Source organism: Vicugna pacos, chromosome 5, assembly GCF_048564905.1.
Source record: "Vicugna pacos chromosome 5, VicPac4, whole genome shotgun sequence".
Classification (NCBI taxonomy): Eukaryota; Metazoa; Chordata; class Mammalia; order Artiodactyla; family Camelidae; genus Vicugna; species Vicugna pacos.
Window position 1 is genome coordinate 53,421,693 of NC_132991.1, and position 27,055 is coordinate 53,448,747.

Genomic DNA, 27,055 nt, shown 5'->3' on the forward strand with positions numbered 1-27,055 from the left:
ATTGAGAATGTTTATTTGTGAGAGCAGAGAAAAGAAATCAGCCTCATCTGAATCATGTCAGGGAAGAAGAGAAAAATACAGAATGTGACCAATTTATGCTAGGAAGAGGAATCTAATTTTTACTCAATAAACAAGAAATAATAAACTTGTTTTAAAGTAAGTTTTGCAAAACTGAAGGCATCAAGGAATCAAGGGGGATTCTCCTTCAAGTCTTAACAAATTTAAATAAATGCCTATAGGAAAAATGGACATTACCTAAGATCATGAACTATAAAAGTAACTTGCTTATAATTCTTTTATTTTCTAAGTTTAAAAATAACAAAAGTAATACAGTCTGAGATTTTCCAATAATTGGAAACTCCATCAAGATCAAAACAAGACTCCAATTCTAGTATTATTGGTTAATTTTTTTTCACACGTATCACCTATATTTTGGCCAACCAATCTGCTTTCAACTTCCTTTTGAGCTCTGGTAGGTAAAAAAAAAAAAAAAAAAAAAAGAGAGAGAAAGAAAGGAAAAAAGTAACCCACTGCTACACTTTGGATTAATAAGCTTGATAGGAAAGTTTACTTAAATTACTGGAAATGCTTTTAAATTAATGTAATTTTATAAATTACCTCTTAACTAGAGCCAACAGTAGCAGATTTAAAGATATATAAATTAGGCTTATTGTTTTCTAAGTACAGGTTCTGGGGAAATCATAAATGAATATTTCAACCCATTATGTATTTCAAAATTTATTATTAAAAATTTTAATGATTCAAATTAAAGTTATTAATTACCATTCGATTCTCAAGAAGATGTCAATGCCATTGTTACTTTCAAAGATTTTTCAGCATCTCAGTTTACAGAACAAAGACGCATCTCAGTTTACAGAACAAAGATGTTTGATTACAGTTCTTTAAAAATAGTATACATGGTCACATTTTACTGTTCTAAAAAAGTTGCTCTTTAAAAGACTGCTGAGAAACATACTTCTGAAGTACAAATAGCTATTTTGTATTAGTAGTAGTAGACATCAAACTATGGTACCATGCAGTAAAAAGGAATAATTAAGAAATGTTTCCTAAAGGTAGTCCTGAGCTGGATTAAATAGGAAAAAATGAACACACAGTAAGTAAGTGTCCACTATGTTTCAAGCCCCTGAAATAAATCAGTAACTGTGAACATTTATTCACTTCTTACTCTTGTGCCAGGCACTATACTAGCACTTCATGTGAATCAACTCATTTAATTCTTAACCTTATAAGGCTAATTAAAGAGTATTCCACAAATGTGGAAGAACTGAAATATCTAAGATTCCAAGAATCAGAATCAATAAGACTAACATGGCTTAGAAAACCAAAAAATATGTAACTTGGAGCATAAGAGAAGCTGAAACCAAGTACCCCTGTAGATGGTTTTGCTGGTACAGAGCCTATTTGCAGCCTAGCATTCCAGAAATTTAGTTACCACCAGAAAACAAACTTAAATCACTACAGTGAACAATTATCAGAGAAAGAAATCAGAAGTATTAAGAACTTATGCCTTACTTATTTCAGTATTCTTAACATTAGAGCCATCTCGGGGGCTTTTTCTTATTCAGTAGATTTGGGTCAAAATCTAGATGTATGTATTTTTAAAAACCTTCTAAAATGATTATATTATGTATCCCTGACTAAGAAGCACTGGTCTCCTCGACTTATAAATGAAGAACTAACTCAGAAATTCTAAACAACTTGTCCAAAAAAAAAAATTAGTATCAGAGCTTTATCTAGAATTTAGCCCTCTCAACCCTCAGAATATGCTACAAGTATGGAAAGTAATAGAGAAGTTTAGAGGCTGTAAGCCAGCCTCTAAGACATTAGATATTACAAGGATAGTATATAACCTTATATATTTTGTATCTTCATATACTTATAAATATTTATGAACAAAAGTCTGGAATCTTGAGTAATGACTGGCTACTCGTCACCACATGGCTAAAGTTTCTATTCATATTTCAAAATCAAGCATAAAAGTCATTATCTCTTCTTCCCGCTTCTTCCAGATGGGAACCTGTAACTCCCTTCTCAAGTCACCCACATCCACACTTAAACACTGGATTTTAATTAATTATCTATACATCTCTCTCATCCACCTCAATACGAATTTCTTGGCATTGGAGATTGTATCTTAATTTATCTGTTTCCTCAGTGTCCAGGAAGACATTCAATAAATGAAGAGTGAATGAATGAATGAAAAGGAAATCCTCAATATTTGGTACTCCCTGAAAGAATAGTTCATATGACTAATAAAATAGCTGTAAAGATACAGTTTAATTACTGTCAAGTATCTGAAATAATCAATTATGCAATAAGAAAAGTATTTTCCAGTATAGGCTCTTTTACTTAATATGAGATTCCTTCGTAACTGACACTTGTTCGCTCTACTTACAATCTAACAATTGAAGAGCTTATTAAGTTTAACTTCAAGTAAAACATTTCAGTACATTATTTGAAGAAATGATTAACCAGATTTTCTCATCGTTGTCAGATTAAGTAACCCAAAATCTAATAATTACAGTACTGAAAATTCCTAATAGGATCAAAATCAAGAAGATTTTCCTGCATTTACTAATAAAGGTAATATTAAAAAGTCACCAAAAAACACACCTTGGAAGCAGAAAAAAATACTACTAATTTTGTAAAGTCCAAGACAGAAAGACTCTCACTGGTTGTACTTTCTTAATTGCATTTCTTACATATCATGCAGAAGTTTTCAATGCAAAAAAATACCATTTGACTTTAGAAATCAAAATGTAAAATGAAAAAAATATATTTGAAATGTCAATATTAAACAAAATATCTTCAGTGAGGAGATGATTGTATGTGTCCTTAAAATTAAGGAAGATAAATGCTATTTTACTGTGTTTCTCCAAGTTTACATCTTCCCTTCTGTTTTACATATACTCTTCCCCTAGTTTAAGCAAAATTTTCTGTTAGTTTTCATAGTATTACTTGTATGGCTAGTCTTTTCAGTTTGTGTATTTTAGTATGTCATAGACTAAGTTTTATAAAGAATCACAAAGGAAAGATGAATATAATATGAAAAGTAAATACAAAATATATTTTCTCAAAATGTTAATAAGTTTAAAGTTTCCTAATTCTAAACTATTTCACATTTTAGTACATTACAAATCTAAACATAAGTCTTTATTAATAATCACCAGTATACTAATCTTTATGATCACAATGATTTTTTCATACAAATCCATACAAAGTTCATACAGAAGTAGTCTACATTAAAAAGGAAAATTATTTCTGTAATATAATTGCATATTTAAGGTTACTGTGGGTTCAAAATCTAATTATATCTACCACTAAAATTTCACTTATGACTATAAATCTAATGGCAAAAATAATAAAGAGCCCAGAGTTAGGGATAAAGAAAGAAACGTGCCAATCCAAATTCCTCTTTTAGAGTAAGAATTGTGCAAATTAACTTCAAATTCAATTGCTTTATCTATAGAATAGGGATCTATGTCACAGATCTATGGACAAATAAAAGAAAAAAATTTTAATTTAGCATATTTTGAAGTCTTAATAAATAGCAGCCAGCATTACTTTTATTATGCATTATTTTAGTTGAAGAATGAGGAGATAAAACTATTTAGTTTGAATAACATAAAAAATGTACATCTGCATAAAGTGATCTGAAATAATTGTTGGAATTTTACTTAACAATAACAGTGGAAGTAAATTATCAAACAAGAAACAAATTAAATTTTTAATCATCCTAACCAGTAAGGACAAGAACTTTCAACAATGACACACTTTCTGAAATGGGCTTCCTCACTTTAAATACACTGGATGTAGCTAGCTAAATATGTCCATCCCAGTAATTTTCTTAAAATATAAGTATACAAACAGTAAAGAACCCTAATTTCATTTATATGTAAACTGTACCATGCTGCTTCTTCAATTTTATTTTTGTAAAGTATCTAATTTAGTCATAATATAATAAAATATGCAAGCACATATGTCAGCATTTGTACAGAATTGTGTAAGTATATATGGCTTATTTTTAAAAGTGGCAGATGAGCAGGCAGAGAATTTTTGAAGGCTGAGTTTTTGACAATAAACCTGTATTCTTTTTGTAATCATTTAAAAAATTTAATATTTAAGTTATTTAACAATGCCACAAAATTAACAAGATGTATAATCTACCACTGCCACTTAAAAAAATAAAAATAATTCTTTTTCCTAAGTATTTTTCAGTGATCTTTATCTTTTCAGCCTACCATCCAGCATAACAAGAAACGGAATTATTAAATCCTCATTTTTATAAGCAGCTTCCTTGAAAAGTAAAGTTACAAATAGCTATAGTAGGATTTAGGTAGCTATATATTATTTAAATTCAGATTTATGAAGAGATAATGTTTTCTTCTTAACATGTTTAAGGATCTTGACAATGAAATCTCACTAGGAAAAAAAAATCTTATAAATACTAACAATCTTTTTCAGTCTAGAACTTGCCAGAATCCAATCTTTGGAACATGCTTCTGTTCCTGACTGACCTACACAGAAAATAAGGCCCTAAAGAAAGAGAAAACCAATGCTGAGAGGGAAGGCTAAAGCTCATTCTCTTCTCTATCTTGACTGTATCTTTCAAGTACATTTTTTTTCCTCCATTAGATAAGCAGATAACAGCTAAAGACTTCAATTTTGCATCACTATTCTATTAATTTTCTCCTCATGAAATAAATTTATCCAAAATCATGGAGAATGTACTATGGGAAAAAAAAAGTATTCCTCTAATTTTAAAAAAAAAGGAAGTTAAAGTATGTTGAAATCTGCAAAAATATTCCATTAAAATAAAGTCTGCAATAGTTGGGTGGTCTCTTCTCTTCTGTCCTTTAGAATTGAGGCAATAATTTAACAAGAGTAAAAATATGAAAGTATTAACTGAGACCTTTTTGGTACAGAGATACCAATTACCAAGTTCATGATGGTAATGGTGTAGGAAAAAATAGGAGACAAGAAAACAAGAAAAGAGTAAACAAGAAAAAAATTTTAAGCTCAGCTAAAATGTTTTCTTTTGGGGTTTTGGTATATGAGTTTCCTAAAGAGTAAAATTTCAGAAAAACAAGTGTCCAAAAAAGTCACTGAGATACCTAAACAAATACTATCTTACATTCATAAAAGTTCTAAACTACTTTCACATTATAATCTTTTACCTTAACAAACAATCCTGTGAAGTAAGCAGAGTAGGCATTATCACCCCTATATTATGGAAAATTAGTTTAAGTTCTTTTCAGTTTGAGGTCAGTTACTGTTTAAAATGGGCCTTACTGGAAAGAAAAAAATGCCATATGACATCATTTATATATGAAGAATCTAAAAAATTATAACAATAATAATGACACAAATGAACTACTTATTATTTATAACTAAGTTGATCGATTTCTTGAATATGTGTAAGCACATTTGACTGCCTCTATGATTGGATTACCATATCCTGTTGATTCTTATTTTGTAGTTGGCTTTATTCCTTTGATAACTATGTAAGTTTAAAAAGCTAAAGCTCTAATCTGTTCTTAGAAACGATGATTAGTACATACACATAAACTAAAAAAAAGTACAGTATACTGTATTAATGTATTTACATGCAATATAATGTGTATGTGCAGTTGAACTGTAATAATTCTACCTAACAAAAGGAAAAAAAAATGGGCCTTAACTCCTACTTATGAAGATAACATATCAGAGCTGGAACAGACTTTAGTGTTCCTTTCAGTTAATTTTCCTCCATTTTACAGATGAGTGAAAATGAAGCTCAGGGAAGTTAAGACATCTACCCAATATTACAGCACTCTCAGTGACAGACTGAAGATTGGAAGGCAGGTCTCCTAACTTCTGGCTCAGTATTCTACTTCCACCACCACATTGCCTGCCAATACTACAGTAACAGATATAAAAGTAGCCTGAAAATGTTAAAAATTCACTATATAAGTGAGTAACATTATTAGATCTGGGAAAGGGAACATATTTTTAATTTTAAAAATGGTCTTTACAGAATTATGAAACAAATAAATTTAAATGTAAAACTACCTACCATCATCTTCACCTCTTTTCCCTAAAATTCTCCCTTATGTGTTCTTACATCCCTGATTTGAACATAAATTCCTTAAAATGTTCATAATGTACATATTAAGAACTCAAAAATTTCTCAATTGATGAAATTTTCTGTAAAAAAGCAAAACATTTTTCAGGAACCAAGTTATATTCCTATAATAAGCAGTAAAGCCATTCTTGATTATAGGAACTTAAGAATTTATTTTACTTAGGCCACTGAAGTATTTTTCATTGTGTATGGTCACTAAAATATTTCCATTGAAGACTTCCAATTGAAACAGAGCAGAGTAATCAGATCTGATAGACAGTCTAATGCACACATGCATTAATAAAAATGTGATAACTGACTGGCAAACATGTATTATGTGGTAGAAGGTTTTTCTGAGGACTATAAAACATTGAGAATGAAAAGATTATTTGGCTTATACTGTCATAAAAATGTAGACAGCAGGAACCTTATAAACCCATGGTAAACAAATCTTACTTTTTTGGCAAGATTTTTGGAAAAATGTTCAATCCTAGATACCCAGAAGAAAAGCCAGCCTTTATAGACAACTTTATATGGACTGAAAGATTCAAAACCCATCTGATGTATTTGTATGCAAAATCACACAAGGAGAGCAGACCAAAAGCTACTACTACTAAAACTAGAGCAAGATTATACACACATTCATATATATGTTGTATAAATATATAATATACATAAAGTATTCATCCATCAACAAGTCCTAACCGAAGGCCTCATGGACCAGCTAAGGCCCTAAGGACCAGTAATTCAAAAATGTGTAACACCCTCCTCACCCATAGAGAATCTACAATTAGGCAGGATAGAAAAATATTTCTCAACAAATTATAAACATATTAAGTGCTGAAATAAAACATTTCAATAAATCAAAATATTAGACACTTGGATATAATCATATTCACCTCATTTTAAATTTTACTAGTTAAATAACACAAGAGCCTGAAGATTCTCAAAACAGGAAATGAAAAAATATGCTTCTGAGAAATGGCAGTGAACTGAAATTATAAGAGTTCAAAAACTTAGAATTTAGTCTAATCTTATTTCATTATGAAGGTAAAATATGTAATGTCTGATTGTATTCATGCCATAAAAAATGTTTAATGAATGCCTGAAAAACGGTATTTTGCCCAATACCCAAATCACTTTTGATGTTACTCTCACTTCCTCTTCTGGAAACCATCATAACCATTTCCTTTAACCGCAATACCACAGATCTAGTAACTTTTAGCGATGTTTGTTTGACTTGCTCGTTTTTGCACAAAGGTCATATAGGAAGCAACTTCCAAGTTTATTAAGAAGCATAATCTCACAAAAAAGTTCATGTCAATGCAACCTACACATAACACTTCCTAAAATTAAATTATTCTCAACTTATATAAATTTATAATCAAGGGCCTCTAGTAATTATATAAGGCTTCTTTGTAATGACCCTGAGCTCCTGTCACATAAAACGTAACAAACTGAACAGGCATGTTGCAGTGACTCTCCAGATTGCACTGGGTTTAGTCAATCAATCCTCACATCCAGGTGACGAACTGCAGCATAGCTATCCTTACACAAAATTTATCATTATTAAGCCAAGACAGTCTTCTCCTTTAGAATACAGGGTCTACATCATACTGTTGAAATAATCAGTTTTATAGTTGAATCCCATGATATGAATTTTTAAAAAATATTTTCTTCAGTAGCCCTAATTTACAAGGGCTACAATTCTACTGCTATGACTAAACTAAAAGGTAATATTCATGATGCATTAAAAAGCCAACAAAGATAACTATGAAGATAGAATATCAAGTACACATTGGAAACCCTAAGGATCTAGATTGTATCAAGAAAATTCTCTTAAATTTTCTCTTCATCGAATTATTTAAAACTTAGTAACTCTGTCTTAGAAGGAAAAGGATTTTGGCCTTTTTTCCCCCTAAGCTAAATTAATATAATATTTGTTCTATCTTTACGTCTATTTTTCTTAACTCAGCCTTTCATTCCTTAATCTGTTGAAGCCATGTAGAGACTTTGAATATTAGCTAGAGCTATTCAAATTATCAAAATACGCAATAAAATCCGCAGTAATAGCAACATATTTACAGTTTTTACTTTGTACAGACATCGAACTTTAAGGAAGGATGTTTTGATACTACCAGACACGGCTGGAAAAACTAATGAGGAGTGAAGAGGGAAGAGAGAGAAGGTTGTTATTCCTGTTCTAGTGACTCACAACCCAGAAGTATTTCAGAAGAAAATTGGTTCCACCCTCACTTCCCCCTCCTCTCCACCTTCAAAATGAAGTAATTCCAAATCGCCAACACGCTCTCAAACGGCTTTTAGTTAGCAATTTAGAATAAAATGGCAAAGCGGAGGGGATGCGGGGTTCACCCTGATTAGCCATTCCCTTCTCACATAGCCACACTTACACACCAAAAAATTGAGGGAAAACTGCTACCGTCTCCGCCAGATTCCTACCATTCGACCTCAGTGACCGAACAGCCAAGTTTCCCTACCCGGCTCCTAGAATGTCGCCCACCCACCAGCCCTCCTTTCCCGCAGACCCCGTTCCGGGGGCGGGGGCTCCAAGGAGGGAGCGGCAGCGGCGCCCCTCACCCCGCGCCGGGCCCGGCCGGATCTCACCGCTGGGAGCTGGGAAATGGCTTCTCTCTGCCACTGGCCGGCCCGCGAGCCACCGGGGGAGGCGCCGGGGCTCCGCGTTAGGCCGCGGCGCATCCCCGCGACCCCAGCCGGGCCTGTCGCGGCGAGGCCGTGATTTCTGCCCCGGGCGACGCCCGGGCCTCCCCTGCCCTCCATCCCTCCTCAGCCGGCCCGCCACCCCCGTCGCGGCCTCACCGGCCCGTGCGCACCTTCTTGATGTTGTAGAGGCGGGTGAGCATGCCGACGCCCCGGTCGTTGAGGATGGTGAGCTTCTCCGCCAGCTTCTGCTGACTGGGTTGCAGCACGGAGCGCGACATGGTGGTGGTGGTGGTGGTCGTGGTGTCGCCGCCGGCCGCCTCGCGCGCAGTCACCAGCCCGCGGCCTCCGCAGCTACCTCTGTCGGGCCTCCTCCCCTCCCTCCCGCGACCTCCGCCTCAGGGGAGAGCGCCCATAGCCGTTGCGCCCCAATCCCGCGCCGGTGACAGAGGGAGCCGCGGCGGACGCCTCGGGGTCCTTTTCCCCGCTGCAGCCCGCGCCGCGGCAGCCGTCCGCCTTCCGCCTACCGCCCTTGCGTCCCACCCCCGGCGCTCTCCGCCCCAGCTACCCCCGCGAGCCGCCTTCCCGGGCTCCTCCACTAGGTGTGGCGGCGGCAGCGGCGGCGGCGTCTACGGCGGCTGAGAACGAGGCTGCTTCCCGCAGCCCCGGACGACCGCTCGGTCACCTGATCGGCAGCGCCGGCGCCCCCACGAGGCTGGACGGGGAACTGCTCCTGGGGCCCTAGCCCGGCCCGCCCCGCCTCGCTGCTGCAGCCGCTCGGGACGCGGCTCAGGCCCGAGACCCGACCAGACCTGGCCCGCCCACTGCCCCCCTGTACCGGCATAGGAGTCTAAGCCGGGGCCTAATGAGGCTCTGTTCGCCACACACCCCTCTCCTTCAAGTTCCCCAAAGTTGTCTTTCAGCACCACCTCCCCCAAGAAACCAGCAGAAGCCGGCGGGGAGGAGGGGGGCGGGGGCAGGGCGGGTGCTTTTCTGGCGAGTTTCGCCCAAGAGTGGGCCGGTGGCTCCATGCGCTTTTCCCTCCCACTGCCTGACAGACGCTCCCGGCTGAACACAGCAGATGTCGCGCTCTGCGAGGCGGGCCTCCCCTCTCCCATCCTCCCCATCCCGTCCTGACTCCCCCGCCTCAAGGCAGTTTGTGAGAGAGAGGTCGGAAGTGAGGGCAACTCAAGTTCCTGAGATAATCAGGATCTGGAATTTGTCGGCGAAGACCACCCTTCCGGAGAAGGCGCTAATAGAAGACGCCCCGGCATGTGGGAGGCAAAAATAAATGTTTGTTCAATGAAGGAACGCTCTCATTTTTTCTCTGGCCTCCACCCCAAATCCCACTCCTTCTTGGCAACATTCTACTTTTCCATCTCTCTCCCTCTCTTTTTTTTTCTTGATCAATTTCTTCCTTCTGGTCCAATATTTTAGACATGGTTTCAAACGTGAACAAATCGAGGACTTATGTAATTGACTGAGGAGTTCCAGAAAAAAGGATTCAAGCTGCCTTGATGTTTTTGTTCTCAATTTCCTTCGATGTGTTAACCTATAAAATAGTCTTTAATTTTAAGTAAATGACAAAATATTCTGCCATCTTCAATAAATGACATTGTAAGTGTAAGTAGGCTATCACTTAATTGAACAGAACACTTTTTTAATGGAAAAAATCTATATTTTATTATTGTAAACCTAAATCATAAAAATAGATGATAGTGCAAATGACGTGAAAGAAAACAAGGAAATGACAGAAAAACCAACAAAAATGACGCCAGGAGAAGGAAAGTAAAGTTCGGGTCAGGGAGTGGGTGAACAGAACACTTCATGAAAAGGAAATTGTGACGAATATCTTTTAAAACATTTTTTAAGCTAGTATATGTACAGCTCCTACAAAAATCTTCGTTTTAATATCCCAATGAGAGAGAGGCAGTAGACAGACTGAATTTGGTTTAAAGGGGCTTTAAAAATAAAGGGTCCTACGTCTTGCCGTTGTGCTTGGGATCTTGTACACAGAATTTAACTTGAATGAAGGTTTTCAATACAAACACCTCAGAGAGATCACCTATTGAGCTATTACTAGTCATTAACGCGTTGGGGGAATTTCATTTATCTAGCTACATTCCAACCTGATAGTTTAAATATTAATTTAGAGGAGGTAAGGGTCTGGAGCCTGAGACAGAGGGCAGATCTGGGGGAGAGGAGAGAAAGGGGAGGGTGCAGTGAGGGGTCTGAGGAGTAAAGATGTGCTTTCTTCAGGGACCACAGACAAATTTACTAGAGGCAGAATTACAGAGTCCCACCAAGGAAAGGCTGTATTATTTTCTAGTTTTTCAAAAGTGCTGTGTAAAGAGAACAAGAAAATGGTGCCATATTAAAATCTGAATACAACTATTACTCAAGAAAACTACTGTCGTATTTCCCCATGAACTGGAACGCTTGTAGCTAATTATAACTCAGAAAGTACCCAATCGAGGGAGAACTCTGTGGATTCTTGTCTCATTATTCAGTTTTTATTATAACTAATTTTTAGACATATTGGCCCTAGATTGAATGGAATATGTCTGAGTAAAAGATATTAGGTGTAGATGAAGTATTCACAATTCTTGAATTTCTCTACATTTTGCATAAAAAGCACTTTGTTATTCAGAGCCAACCCTTTTGAAGTTTGCCTATTAGTGAAGTACAAAGTATACTGTCAGTGTTAAGGTAATAATCATATATTTTGCCATGCATGTATGATTTTATGGCAAGTGTAATTAGTATATGTCATTTTATATTTCCTTTCAGTTTTCAGTCTTTGCAAATATGTCATACCATGTGAATCAGACTATAAAGTTATTACAAGAATTGCCCCTCTTGTAGATTTTTTCCTGGTATAGTTTTCTGGAAAAATATAAAATTTTAAAAATGATTACGAAACTAAGTTTTAAAAAGCATGATTGAAGATTTTATTTCCTCATCCTATAAAACACAGTCTTTGCAGTTCCTTTGGTACTAATCATTCTCAAATAATTTCACTTCATTTAAGAAATTTTTGCTATTTGTCCCCAGATCATTAAAATTATTAGAAGCCTTCAAAGAGATTTAGAAGGTAGATGGTAGCTTCATATTTGTACTAATCATAGAAAGTTGGCTAGTATAGAACAGTTTGCCTTTAAAAGTGTGAATTTTACTCTACGTAAATTATACCTCAATAAATCTGACTAAAAGTTATGTATCTATGTTTGAAAGTTATTTTTTTATTGAGACAAGTATAAAGGTAACTACTCTAAGGAAAGTAAACATTTGAAAATCCGAACTGGAAAATATGTAAGTTGGAGGAGGAGTAAATTTGGCTTTGTGGAGGAATTCATAGTGCAATTACATTTTGTGGCCCTTGAATATACTTCACAATGATTCAGTTATAAGATTCTCATAAAATTTCAGACACAAATCTATGGCTATGGCATACAGTTTCTTATATACGTATTGTAAAACATCCAATCATTTACAGTAAAAATCCTGGATATATTTAAAAACTATTTTTCAATCCTGTAAAATAATCAAATTCAAGTATTTGAACAGTAAATACTCAAAACATGCAAAGTACTGTTGTTCTAGAAAGAGATATGAAGCTGTATAAGGTATAGATTTTAATCTCCTTGAGCTCGCATTCTAAGTAAAAACAGAAATATGCATAGAGAGTGTAATATAAGGCAGCCTGAGATGCAGGACCACAAGAGAAGCCTAGAAAAAAGAGTTTCAACTTGAAGTTCCTGATGTTCCTAAGAAACCTAAGTTCCTCAGAGTTATTCTAAAATTTACATTTGGGCTTTGAATGAGAAGTTAAGTCTTGGATTTAAAAAAACATATAGAAAATGACATTCTAAGCAGAAGTTTCAACTTTAATAAATGCAAAATAGTAAAAAAAAAACAGGAAAATAATAGGAATACTCATTACATACATGAAAGAAACAGAAATAAAGCTAGAGGTAGAACAGGAAATATGTAGGCCTATGATTGTGAAAGCAAGAGAAAAAAATGGAGAAGAAATATAGAAGAAAAAAGGGAGAATGAACAGTGACTTTTAAGGACTTGAGGGTAATAAAAATAATTTGAAACAGCTACTGTGACAAGGATTACTAATTATCCTTCAATTCGTATTTGTCTCTTTCTTCCTTAGCTCTAGAATAAAGACTACACCTCCCAGCCTCCCTTGCAGCCTAGTATGACCCCATGACTAATGTTCTGGCCATTAGGATGTAAGCTTTTGAGAACGTTCCTTAAGAGAATGCTGTGCTCTCTTTTTGCCAGTCTTCTTGTCTTAGTTCATTCTGCCACAGGAAACAAGGAAGAAATGACTACTATCTTGGGCCATGAAGACAATATCCACTCACCAAGGATGGCAGAACATAGAAATGGAAGGTGTAAGTGGGCTTCTTAGAGCAGAACTACCATACTACACCTGCCCTTTCTACATCGGATTTTGTGAAAAAGAAACTTTTATTTAAGCTTCTTGTAGTTGGGATTTTTTTTATTACTCACAGCCAAACCATATCCTAAATAATAATGGTTTTTGTGATCAATGTTCTAACTAGTAGGAATAAAAGAAAGACTAATAATAAAATTTTAAATTTATTAAGTATTTTTGCACCTTGTGTCAGATGCTTCCATTTGAGTTACATTTTCTCATCTGTATTTTCTCATCTACCTGTCTCAACAATCCTTTGAGATTTTATCCTCTTCATTATACAGGTGAGGAAACTGAAATGCAGATAGGCTTTTTCAATTGCTCAAAGGCACACCCACAGAAAGTGGTAAAGCTAGTATTGGATCCTTTATCAGTCTGAGTCCAAAGTTCATGCATATTAACCATTCTCATGTCACTGACAACCAGTTGGATGGCATAAATTTGTCATGCATCCAGGGAACATGATTCTGTAGTTTCTGCTAGGGTTCCTTAACTCTGCCCAAATCTTCATAAATAGTCCCTCCATTAAATTTTCTTCAATTAACAGCTAGACTCAGCCACATTTTTCTCTGACTGATATACCAGGTCTTTTAGGTGGCTTTCTTTAACTCTGCTTTCTCCAGAAACTAGAATGGGAATTATTTTTGTAATGCTTTTTGCTAATCATGAAGAATACTTCAGACTGCGTTTTTTAATCACCCAGCCTTCTGTTGCTTCTGTATTTAAGGCAAAAAGAGACAGAAATTGATGAAAGGCATCTTCTTGGGCTCTTAGGGTAAAGCCCTTTGATTAGGATATCCCCTGTCAAAGGTAATGTTCCACCCATTCTTAGAGACAAAAGCAACGTATATCCTCACGTCAGACTTCAAACCAGGTAGCTATGCATGACTAGAAATATATGACCAAATTTCTCTGAGAAATAGCCTAGAAATAGCATAGAAGCCATATATTGTTTTTATCTGTCCTCAATCCCTTCCTTTTGTGAAACTGCTACCTTCTGACAAAATTGAGTGCAGAAAGAGAAAAGTGGGTCAGGCTGTGGAGAAAGGTCAGGCATATGTAAACAAGAAACTAATGGAGTTTTACAAGACATTGCTACTTCTCAAATTGTTTTAGAGACTGCATATAGCTGGACCATAACATAAACAGGGGAACCAACTTTGGGTGAAGAAGTGTGGGAAAGGACAATAGAAGTTTTCACTGTAGTTTAACTGTGGTCATAAAAAGGAGAGACAGTAAGATATATGCTAAATCAACATTTCAAGTTCCATTCTCCTATATATCCAAAGGATGCAAGGTGTGAAAGTTAACTCAACTAAAAATGATTAAGAAAGTAAATAGAGAAAAGATGGAGCAATAGTATCCCAGTGTCTGTAGTAAATGAATCAGGAGTTAAGACTTAGCCAGAGATTGCAACTTGGTATTGCAAAGGAGTAACCAAGACAGGTCTAAATGAAACATAAGATGTCTCCAGTAGTCAGCAGAAGACATGCCAGAAATAGAACTGATCCGAAAGGTTCAAAAAGAAAAACAATGAAAAATTAATTACAGCCTTGATCTTGACCACTCACATCCAGTTAACTTCGTCTTGTAGCCGGCCAGATCTTGATAATGCACTTCACACATGTTTATTAGCTTCTGCTCTGCAACTAAAAATAGATTTTTCTCTCTCTTTTTAAAGTCACTGAAAGAACTTCAGTTTTTTTCTGTGGAAAAACTCTAAAGGAATGAATAATTTCTGTTTATGATTGGTTTTGATTCTTCTTGGCTCTTTTCACAGTACAAAGGACTTGTGAGATTCTTGTTTTAGAAATTTATTGTGCTTAGACTTATACTTAAATAGTAGATGTCATATATACCCTTATTGGTTGATCTTTTGGGTTTTATCTTAAGTACTTTTAAAATACTAAAATGTTACATACAAAATTGGCAAAATCAATGGTAAAACAAAATGAGTTAGACTACAGACTAAGCCTATGATTATACACAACTTCCAGCTGAACATAAAATCTATTTATATTTTTACATTTAGTCTACCCTAAAGATGAACAGTCTTTCAAAAATTGGGAAGGATATTGAATATACTGAACTGGACCTCCAAGGAGAGGTCTAGACTGGAGATGCAAATTTAGTATCATGAATATGGGTGTTTGGAGCCATGGAATTAGATGAGATCGTTTTTACTTTGAAAAGGAAACTAGGGCCTGGTCCAATTCCCTGAAGAACTCCAACTTTTAGGAATCAAATATAATAAGTGGAGTCAACAAATGAGACTGAACAGGGGTGTGATGGGGGCAAGAGTCTAGGGCAATAGCTGGAGGGGTTAAGGGAGAGTCCTTGGTTTCTTTTCAGCTGTATTTGTCAGATTATCCTGTGGAGAATGACAGATTTATAACTCAGTACAGAGAGAAAGGATAATCTAGGTGCAGAAGCCTTGATACAACAGGAAGAAAAGAGAAGGAGAGGAAGCAGATGATGTACAGCCAAACTGATTTTGATTGGGGGCTTCAGGGAAAGATAAGATAATGATATTAGCTAACATTTATTCAGTATTTGCAATGTGTCATGCTCTGTTCCAAGTGCCTTACATGCATTAATGTCTTTCATCTTCATAACAAACTCTGCAATATTTACATGTTATCATTCCTATTAAACAGATGAGGAAGGTGGGCCCAAGGTCACAACTGGTAAGAGGCAGAGCTCAGGTTATTGACCACTTGGTGTGTAGACTGATGTAGGTCAGTAGAATTGGTTTGGGGAAGATAGGAAAGTTTTCTCTTATCTTCTATTTTCTCAATCCATTAGAAATAGTTTATCAGCCTAAAAGGGAGGTCATGTGTCAGAAATGTTGAGTGTTCATTTGAGTTTGATGTCTTGTATCTAAATGTTTAGCAGAAAAAGCCTAGGCTCTGGTGTCAGACTGACAGAGCTGAAATCTTGGCTTTGCCACTTACAGTGGACTTTGGACACATGACAAAAACACTCTAAGCCTCAATTTTTCACCTAATTGAGGATTATTGTACCTACATCACTAAATTGTTTGAGGAATGTATGAGATAATTTTTAGGACTGTACCTTGTGTAATTCAGCGAATGTAAATGTTTGTTGTTACTACTATTATGGTGATGATGATGATGATAATGATTATTACCCCAGTCTGCCCAGTTGTGTGATTCTCTACATTGGTACATGGCGCAAAAGAGATGGAGGGTTGTAGATTTTTTTTTTCCAGGTGAGCACTGTGGGGAGACAAAGTGGCAAAGTTGTTTGAGAGCAGTGGTTAGGGAATAATATAGCTAACTCAGTGTTTTAGCATTCATCTAAAAAAATTTTAAACCCTACCTAATTATATTAACATTGCTTTGCTTGACAAATTCCTATTTCAAAGTAATAATTTTCTGAAAATGATATTTTCTCTATTTCATGTTAGAACCGCAGCATAACCATTAAGTTTGTAAGTGTTGATTATGTGCAAATGTTAGGGACATTAAATATTTTCTTATTATTAAATATACATTATGCTAAAATATTATAAACTCATTATAAGATGATTTTCCTCCATTAAAACATCACTGAAGTCTAAATGTTTACAGTAAGTCAAGTGTTCACTGATGCTTAAATTCAACTTTCTATTCTCACTTAAATTCAAACCCAGTATCACTTAACCATCATCATACAAACTAAGCTGCTACTGTCAAATCTAGTTTTTCTCCTTTAAAACTATGAACATTCACTGTCCTACCTAGACTTTTGCATATTATATTTTTACCATTTCTTCCATTATTTCTAATTAGTTCAACTGATTACTCTTTCCCCAACAAACCTTTAGAATCAGAATTTATTCAAATTTTCTACAATTACTTTGTGTATTTCTCCCATTCTCAATGGTCTTTGTGCTGAATTTGAAATGATAAGATGAACAATTAATTTTCAATTTGTAAAGAGAGGAAAGCCATGTTTCCCACCTAGCAACAAATTTTTTACTTACTTCATACTGTAGATTCTACATTTACAACATTAGGAGCATATTAAAACAAACTTTAGCATATACATATATATGTATAAATACTTTCTTGTGTCAGATTTTAATTATAGAATAGCTTGACATATTTAAGTTGATTTAAATAGAAAATACTTATGTTATCTAATATATTAGCTTAAAAATGGCAGTCATTCAGTTATGCAATATATCAGCTAAAAACATCAGAAGAGAATGTTGGTAGTCAATCAATTCTGGAAATAAAGTTAGTCTAGCTCACTCTCTTGTTCTGAGAGAGGGTGAGATAGACTTAAAGCTCATGAATTGAATCAGGAGAAAGGAATGAAATGAACAACTCATCTTTGCTCATTTCCCCCAAGGAGTTTAAGCAGAAACAAAAACAAAGCTGCAATCATTTTTTTCTTACAAATTGGTCTTTATAGGCGAAATTAATTCTTGGTTCTAAGCTTCCTAATTAGCTTTGGATCATGGACCCTATATAAATCTAATAAAGCTAGGCATCCCATCCATAAAAATATACAAAATTTTAGTACAGTTTTAAAGAGTTTGTGGTCTCACTAAAGCCTATGTAAAGCCCCATAGACCTAAGAGTCAGAATTATTCTGGATTATAATGAGTTCATCCAAAAAGATACAATAGGAGCAATTGTATACCCAAGTAATCATGCGTTAGGTGTCCACATTTAACCTGACATAAATGTTAAAAAACAAATATTTTTAGACCTTCACCTAGAGATGTAAAAAGTGTCTATTTCCTGATCAGTTCAATGCATTACAACCACCTTATGGTAACCTTTCCACAGAAGTGACAGAGTAGACATTGTAATCTACATTTTATCAGGAGTAACTTTCCCACTGTAGATAGATTACTCAGGTTCTCTCTTTATCTGTGTCCCTCTTGCTGCCAGACCTTTGGTACCTCCATAAGAAGGTAGGAAGGAGAACTGAAGGTGTGAAACTGAAGTTGCTTTGTTTTACTTTCAGTTGAATACCTTGACTAAACAGTTTAGTGCAAAGGGAAAAAATGGAAACTGCTATTTAGCACTAAGTCTTTCAATTGTGTTCAAGTTATCATTTGCCTACACAGCGCTTTCTCTTACTGCTGTATGCAGTGCAGGGTTGGCTGCCTCCTTAATGAAACGTACAGTGCTTTAAAGAGATCCTGTGGCTTCTGCACATTACATAAGCCCTAGTTAGTCTGCCTCAGAATGACTGCAGAAAAACTGTAAATTTAGTCTCAGAAGCCTGCTGCTAGAGCAGACCCAGCCAGCTTTTCAGCTTTCAAAGCTGCTTTGTATAAAGCTGCACATTTGGAAATCTGTTGCTGTATACTCTATTCATACTGGATTAATAAGAAGTAAAACTTAACATGAGGAAGAAAGGGACATAGGATTTGTGAAAGGATCACAAAAACAGAAGAAGCAACGAATTCTAAGAAAAGCCAGTATTGGTTTGGTTAGGTTTTCAGATACCTAGACATTTATATGTCTGAATGTTGACAACATAGTCTTGTTAGTGAAATATTTCCTCTCTTGGCTTCTATGCCAGGTGGCAAATTCCCCCTTTACAGTGTACTGTATGTTTCATACTGCTATTGCTTTTCCAGGTAGGCAAAAAGTAAATAATAGTAAATACCACCACCATCATTTAACATTAAATAACTGTTGGACATAAACAATGGACTTGACTATAATTATCAGTGTTAGGTGAGCTGCTTAAAATTCTTTGTGGAATAAGATCATGTGAAAAATATCAAAAACTAGGATTAAGGGATTTTTTTCTTCTGTCCATGGGAGAGAGATTAGCTTAACATATGTGAAAGATTTATTTTTCCTTTGTCTCTTTAATTTCAAGAGGTGTTCCTACTTTTAGTGGGAAGTTTTTTTTAATTTTAACTTTTTATTATAAATGTTTTCAAACATAATAGGAATAAAGAGTGTAATGACTTCTCATGTACTGATTATCCAGCTTTGACATTTAGCATTTTCCCAAACTTGAATGTAAAGGATTTTAACTTGTCTATATTCTAAACTAGAATTCTTTTATGTATGCAATAGAAAATATATAATTAGAACAAAATAATATAAATAATAATTAGAAACTCTTGAAAGAGATCATTTTGAATTATTTTAAAAAGATAACTGTTTATTGTTCCCTCAGAAAGGAACTGGACTTATTAACAGTATTCTTAACAGGAGTTAATTTTATTCTCATGATGCTTGGTGGTAATTTTTAGCAACATTTTTAAAGAGAAGACTGTAAGAATAAATATTAAAGCAAAAAGCCTAGCAATAGTCAAACCAAGTGGTAAAACTTAAGATCAGTTAAGTACATATCTCTCTATCAAACTGAAGCTAAGCTAACAGCATGTGATACACGACTGTGTGAGTCAGGCTTCCTAAATCTTGGTTTTTTGAGAAGCAAATGAAGAATGCATGCAGCGCATTCATTGTGCTTAGTCACTGTGCTGAAGGAGAGAAAGACCAACTACCTACTGAACAATCACATTTTTTCCTTCTAGGTGATTCACAATTCTTTGAAGACTGGCAGACATGAAGCCACCAGGCCTTGTGCTACCTGTCCTGTTTACAGTGATACCCAGTGCTTGTTTCATATATTTTGATCTCAGGCAACTTTGATTGTGGAAATTTGATTATGTAAAAAGCTCTCTGGCTGGTAGGTAGGTGTAAACAAAAAAAATTTTTTTAAATCAGATAATACTCAGAATCGTAGTGAAATATTTTATTGATTAAAATCTTTTTCAGTTAATGTTAAACATTTGCTGCATATTTGTACTAACTGAAAAGAAAAATTACAAAATCATGTTAGTTGATTCAGTCTAAGAATAGTTTCTCCTTTTTTTTATTTCCAAAGACTCATAGAAGAGCATTTTTGCTGGCATTGGCTGTAGCTTTTGGAAGTTTAACTTATCGTGTTGGCATGCTTGATTAATATACTCTTCATTTAATTTTTGTTTATTAAATTTTAATTAAGCCTAAAATCCACTATAAGATAAAGAGGTATAATAAAATAGAGAAATATTAGTCTATATAATATAATTTTGTACTGTTTGTGATATCAAATGCCTTTTCTTCTCTATAACACACAAGAAATCCAAACTGTATTTTCTTCATGAATTCACAATGTAGGGGAAAAAGGCCTCCAAAGTTTAGAGCAACAAGATTCCATACGTTGGAAAACAAGAAAAAATAAGTTAAAAACAAACTGTTTTTTTAGAAAGAAGGGCGCTTTCAAACAATGCTGTTATCCTTTAGAAGATCAATTTGAACATACGTATAAAGAACATTAAAACTATCTATGTTTTCTAAATATGAATATACATGCATTTATTTGGATATTTGGCTCCTAAAAATATTCCCTAAGGAAAAAAACCGAAATAAAAAAAATTGTGCACGAGGATACTATTTATAATAAAATACATTAGACACAACCTAAATTCTCATGGTAGGGAATAGTTACAGGAGTTATAGTACATCCACACCAAGAAAATTCTAAGCAATTCAATGTCAATGGAAGAAAACATGGATATCCAGGTCTTAACTAAAATCTCTTGTATATCTGCTGCCAGCTGGAGCTTTTGATAGAAGTTCTTGGTCTTCCATTAGCTTTTGAGAACTAAAAGGTATGTTTTTACTGGTAGAGTAGGCCCCATAATGAGACCGAGTAGAGCACCAACTTGAGTAACATTAGAAGCTCTTGAAGGTCTACGTATTATAGTGTTCTAGAATTCTCAGATCCTATAGCAGAAGGGAGAAAGTGAATGAAATACTAAACCTTCTGGCCCCTTTAAAGGTTGTATCCTAAGATTAAGTAATCCAGGCAAATAGGCCTTCAAATAGAGATAACCTGGAACCTTGGTAGTCTGACAAGGGCTCAGGACAAAGCAGCTCAGTGGTTTCAAGACCCACTTGAGCTATAGATGATGGCTGATAGAGCTGGACTTCGAGGCACAAAATCCACTAACCTGTGGGGACCCAGATGAAATTGGTTCTTGGGGTTCTTTGTATCCTCTGTGGTACCCACAAAACCCAATACCAAGGCCATCCCTTTTGTGGGTTGAAAGGGGCATTGCTAATACCATCCCTGTCACAGATATTCCATGATGCTGCTCTACCCTTTTAAAGTCCCCATTGTCCTTTAGTTTAGCCAAAAAATGTAGTGGCATGCATCACAAAGAACTGCTTTAAAAATATACTTATATCCAAAAGGTAAATGCAAATTCTCCAGTCCCTCTTTTTCCTTTGTTAGCATGGACTAGGTCAGGAGGCAGCCTCAAACTGAGGGCAAGGCAAAGAGGACTTAGTATATTTAGGAGTGAGTCTGGATCTGGGGAAAAAATGATAGTGACAATCTGGGTGGTCTGGCCAGGGTGCGCTATAAGGAGTCTCTCTTCCCAGATAAGAAAGAGAGGAAGTCTCCCTTCACTAAAGAGAGTCAGCACTCAAGAATGTTGTCGGAGAAGATGTGGCACTCCAAAGGCAGGAAACAATTTACAAAGAACCTACTCCTAGAGTTGGGTTTAAAGTAAGGGTTTCTCTCAAAGGAAATGTATGGTGTCTCAATTCTGCCTACACCTGCCTCCTCCCTCTTCCTCCAAATCTTGGAGCATAGAAAATTTAATGTCACTGGAGGTTGTGATGGGAAGGGAAGTAGTACAGCTACGAAAACTCATGGCATCATCATCTTTCCACTTCCCAGGAACTGAAGAGGCTCAAGTAGAATCACCTCTGCTTTGACATAGGCTCTGGCCCATCTGAGGATCACCGAGACTCTTGGAGGACTCTGTGACTCTAAAACTCCAGCAGAGGAGATATGGAGGAGTAAATGGAAACTGAGCATTTTTAAAATCACAAAAGTTATTTCCCCCAATGTAAGAAGCCCTTTCAATCTGTCCTCATTTCAGAAAGTTAAGATATTCTAATGCTAAGAAAATGTAGCCAATTTTAATAGAAAAAAAAAGACGGAAAGATTTGTGGGAATGACAATCCACTCATTATGGTAAATAATTTTAAACCTTTCCTTTATCTAATCTAGTAATGGGAAAGTATTGCCTGACTTAGGTTTTAATTGTTTTTATTTCCTGAGCTTGTGTTGTCATAATGGTTCATATTAAGTAGAAAAATCAGAAAATCATAAAGTTTTAGAGCTAAATAGACCTGGGAGAACATTTCTTCATTTTCATTTTATAGCAGAGAAATCCCAGAAAGGATAAATGACTCAAATGTAGAAAGCCAAAAAGTGTAGGAGAGGCAATAAGTACAGATAATCCATAAAATGAAAACCAGACAGACCAAATGAAATTTTGAGTTTATTATAGAAATTGTTGTTACACTTAACCATATTTTCTCTGCAGTTTTGTGTCTATGTTTGTTGTCTCTATTTTTCTGGTTAAGGAATGGATCAAGGTTTTTCAATATTATTTTTAGCTACTGCAATGGAAACCTACAAAAATGGGTAATAGACTATTTTGGGACTATTGTTCAGAAGTGAATTTATCTTAGAAATGGTTACCATGGAGATGAGCACATGTTATGTGACTCTACAGCTTTCGAATTAGAGTGTTCAGTGCTACTGAGATGTAGACAGCCGAATATACACATCGATGCACATGAGCCCATGCACACATGCACACTGAAGTTATATTGTTCCTCTTGTTACTGAACGCAGGTAGGCTACTTGCCACTCAAAAGCCAATAGTTAGACAGGCAAGTGTCAGTAGAAAGGAAAGTTGCTCTAATCAAAAAAGCCAGCAATCTGGGGAGATGATGGACCTCTGTCCAGAGACCAGCTCTAAAGATTCTGCTCAGCCATGACAGTTTTTAAAGGGGAAAATGGGGAGAAGAATCTCAGTGAATCATTGAGGCAGGAGCTTGGGTTCAGCATCCTTTTCCACTTCACGCAAACTGATTGACTCTCTCTTCAGATGTTGTCTTGCCCACGTGATCTGCCTGCAGGATTGCTAAGTGGGTTCTTGGAGGTAGAGAGCTATCCATTCTTTAACTATTTAATTATTCATTCTTCTTTTTATCTAGAAAAAGAATCAACAGGTTAGGCAAGGCATGGTGTGTATTCAGGAGAGCATAAGTCAGGAGTTAGCTTCATTATTTTGTGATCTCATTCCTATAACTGGGTTCTTTTAAGGTTAGAGGGAGACAGAAATGGGCAAACAGGAAAGGGGCAAAAGAGCTGTTTTCAATTCCCCACTGTCAAACATCATTCCATTTCTACAGGATTGGGGTGAAGGTCCATCTTCTGTAACTTTTTCATGCTGACATAGGGCACCGTTTTCTCAGTGGAAGATGTCGGCATAGATCTGTAGCATCTCTCTGTTGACAGTTTTGGTTGCCCACTTACATATATAGGCAGAGCAAGCTACAATGATTTTTATGCCCACCAAGTTATAGATTGTTATGAGCAATGATGTTAATCCCGCTCTACTGAGGCCAGTTCTTGGAATTGTGCTAACCATAGACTCAGCACTGCTCAAGATGGAGCAGATTACGTCATATCTGCAATCTGGTCATCATGCAGCGAGCCTTTTTTCCCTCTGGTGGCAGTTATAGTATCTGTAAAACAACTCAGGAATGTGCATCAGACACTGAGTTTGTGACTCTATCGTCCTAATCATTAACTGCTCAGTTTTGTACTTGAGGTGGGGAATGGGGGTCTGCAGGGTTCTGCTCGGTTCCACTCTCTTTTTGTAAAATAATAATAATAATAATATTCCATGCAGTGCTGATTTCTAGTGATGGAAGGACCTGAAAATTCTAGACATTTTAAAAAGTAATATGTACAATGATATAAAAATCACTTTTAAAAAACATTGTAAAGTAGTCTAAACCAAGCTTAAAGACTAATAACACACATAACATGTAAAATAAATGGTGAGACTATGCTTCTCAGATGTCCATGCTCTTTAAAGTGGAAATACAAAAATAAGAATGTTTAAAAAAAAAAACCCAGAGTGTATTACAAAAATGTCCTTGAGACCTTACCAAAGCATTCGGTAACATTAGGCAGTTAGTCTTTCTGTCTCCCTCTGTCTAGTTGGCTATGTCATTTATTTTTCTTTTGTTTCCATTCCTTTTTTGTCTTTTCTTTTGCTTCAAGAAATAAATTTTTTAAGAACTTATTCTTTAAAAAAAACTGACCACTTTCAGGGGATTACAAAGGTATACATTTTGATTTAAAGTGTATTTGTTTTTATTTATTTTACTTTTTTGTTTACTTTTTATAGTGGACGTTTTCAAATTTTCAAACACCTCCCCCTCCCTTATATCCATCACCCAATTTCAGTACTTATAACTATATGACTAATTCTGTTTAGTTTATAAGCTACCTTCTCCCATTATTTTAAAGCAAATCCAAACCACCATGATAAAGATTATTTTGAAAAATTACACTAGCCAATATGAAACCTTTTTTTCTCCATAATTTGATTTTTTTCTATTTTTCTTGGAAACTTTAAAGGTTTCATTGTGTCTAGCATTCAATGTGAGGTACTAAATTCCGTAATGAAAGTAATAGAAACAAGAACCTGAGTAATAATAATAATGCTTCCTCAAACATTCCAGCAATTTAATACATTGATGATTTAGCCACACTTAGCTTTGAAGTGACACACCATCATTTATGTTTCTTTTCTTAAACCAGAGTTAATATTTTTAAGACTAATTATTTCATATGTGTATAAAAGTTTATTTAAAGGAAGCCATACACTTTGATCTGTTTTACAGAAACGTAAGAAATACAGATTAAATAAACACAACCAGTGTGTTCTTGCTCCCCACAAGATAGTTATTTTAACATATGTGATTAGTAAATAAATACTCTATAATTGTTAAAGAGTACAAAAAGTACAGTCATAAAATAGCACATCATCTTTCACAGTCCTCGTAAAACATAGTCATGTAAAGCTTCTTAATATTTGCTGCTGTTTTCAAACTGAAGCACCATGGAGTTTAAGAGCTGGGATAAATACTTCAGCTGAAAATCAACAAAATCAAAAATTGAGATCAGTGAAAACGTGGGTAATACAATCTTTATTCCCTAACTTCCTTTTAGTACTCTTGTCACGCTGCCTTCTTGGATTTCAGCACTGAAAGATTTGTGAAATTTGCATTTCCCCCCATATTCATCAATCTAGTATGCCTTACTCTTCATGTTAAATACTTATTTAACAATGTATTTATATTAAATCCAAGTCTTTAAAAGTCTAAAGTGTTTAAATCTTGATCTTTTAAACCAAAAGATATCGGGACTTAACTATCATAGAATGACAGACCTCTCCAAGATCAGAAAAAAGTCCTTTCACTCTGAGTAGTCTCATGCCAAAATAATATGGTTTTAAATAACCATTGTTTACAAAGAATGAGAGCTGTATCTGTGCTGTCAGTGAAATGCAGAATTGAGACTATCAGCTCAGGCCAAAAATTGTAATGCAAAGTGGATTTTTGATTATTAATAAATTTTTTTACCCATATAAATCGTATCTGAGTTAATGAAGATTAAATATTCTCATGGTGATTTTCAGAAGCAGGACCTCCCCCATGGGTGGAATGCTGCCTTCTCCCTCTGGCCTTTTGTTCCTTCTTTCTCTCTGCCAGAACTCGAACTTCTCTGCACCCAGGTTAGCTTAATGAAAAGGAATTCTGCCCTTAAAGGATTTTTTGGATGACCATAGAACGTAGTAGAACAACACTTCGATAACTAAGTCAAGAGACCTGGGACCACCAGTGATGCGACATGGGGCAAATCAGTTTATTTCTCTGCACCTTGGTTCCTTTTCTGCAGAATGAAGAGTTGAGTAGGATTGGGTCTAAGAATCACTGTGCTAGGACCCAGTACCATTGCAGGCATGTTAGTATTACAGTATTATCAGCAAGGGCTGCAGGTATCAATGTAAGAATCAATTCTACTCATCCTTTACAGAATGATGTGGTGTAAAGAACATGGGTTTTTGATTAAGATGGGACTGTGTTCATCCATCCTTGCTGCAGAACCTAACAAACAAATCCAAACACTGTGACCAAAGGCTAGTCTTTAATATCCACGTTAAATGCCCTGTTCTGTAAAAATGTGATAAGTATTACCTCCCTCATTGGGCTGTCATGAGGATTGAATCATATCATGTTTGTATTGTGCTGGGACATAGCATCTGCTCTTGCTGAGAAGACCTTTAATTCAGTATTAGTGCTCAGTTTTCATCTTACTCAACACTCTCAGCACCATATGACACAGCTGATCACACTGTCCTTCTTGAAACACTTTATTCGTACTCTCAGACCTCTTTTTCTTTTTCTCCTACCTCCCAGGCCTCTCCTTCTTTGTCTCCTTTGCTGGATCCTTCTCATCTTCCTGACTCCTAAATGAAGGCACATCTCCTACTTCTCTATCAACCTTCTCTATGAGATCACCTTATTCAGTGGCATGGCTTTAAATGGCCGCTAAGCTGAGAATTCCAAAATTTACATCTCCAGCAGAGGTCTCTTCTGTGAAGTCCAGATTCTTATGTGTTGCTTCCCAACTGACATTTCCATTTGGTTGATTAATAGGCATATTAAACTTAACATGTCCCAAAATGAACTTTATGTTCCCTCATCAATTAGTCTTGGTTGTGGTCTGTTTCATGAAGGGCACACCTTCAGGCAAGGCAGCCCTCTGTAGCTGAGGCAGTTCATGAAGTGAAGGGGCAATTACCAGTCAGCCAACAGCATTCCCAGACAACAGGTATTCACTGAAGGGGAATCTGGGTAGCACAACACATGGCCCACCACTCC

The 27,055-nt window shown here is 35.8% G+C and overlaps 1 protein-coding gene across 1 annotated transcript in view; it reads right to left on the bottom strand.

Annotated features, from left to right (window-relative positions):
• Nucleotides 1-9,360, bottom strand: part of NCKAP1 (NCK associated protein 1) — an 83,854-nt gene extending 74,494 nt beyond the window's left edge. The window contains exon 1 of the mRNA XM_006210237.3: nucleotides 8,977-9,360. Within this exon, the coding sequence (XP_006210299.1) occupies nucleotides 8,977-9,084 (108 nt within the window). The 5' untranslated portion in view covers nucleotides 9,085-9,360. The remainder of the gene's footprint in view (nucleotides 1-8,976) is intronic.
• Nucleotides 9,361-27,055: the final 17,695 nt, after the last annotated feature.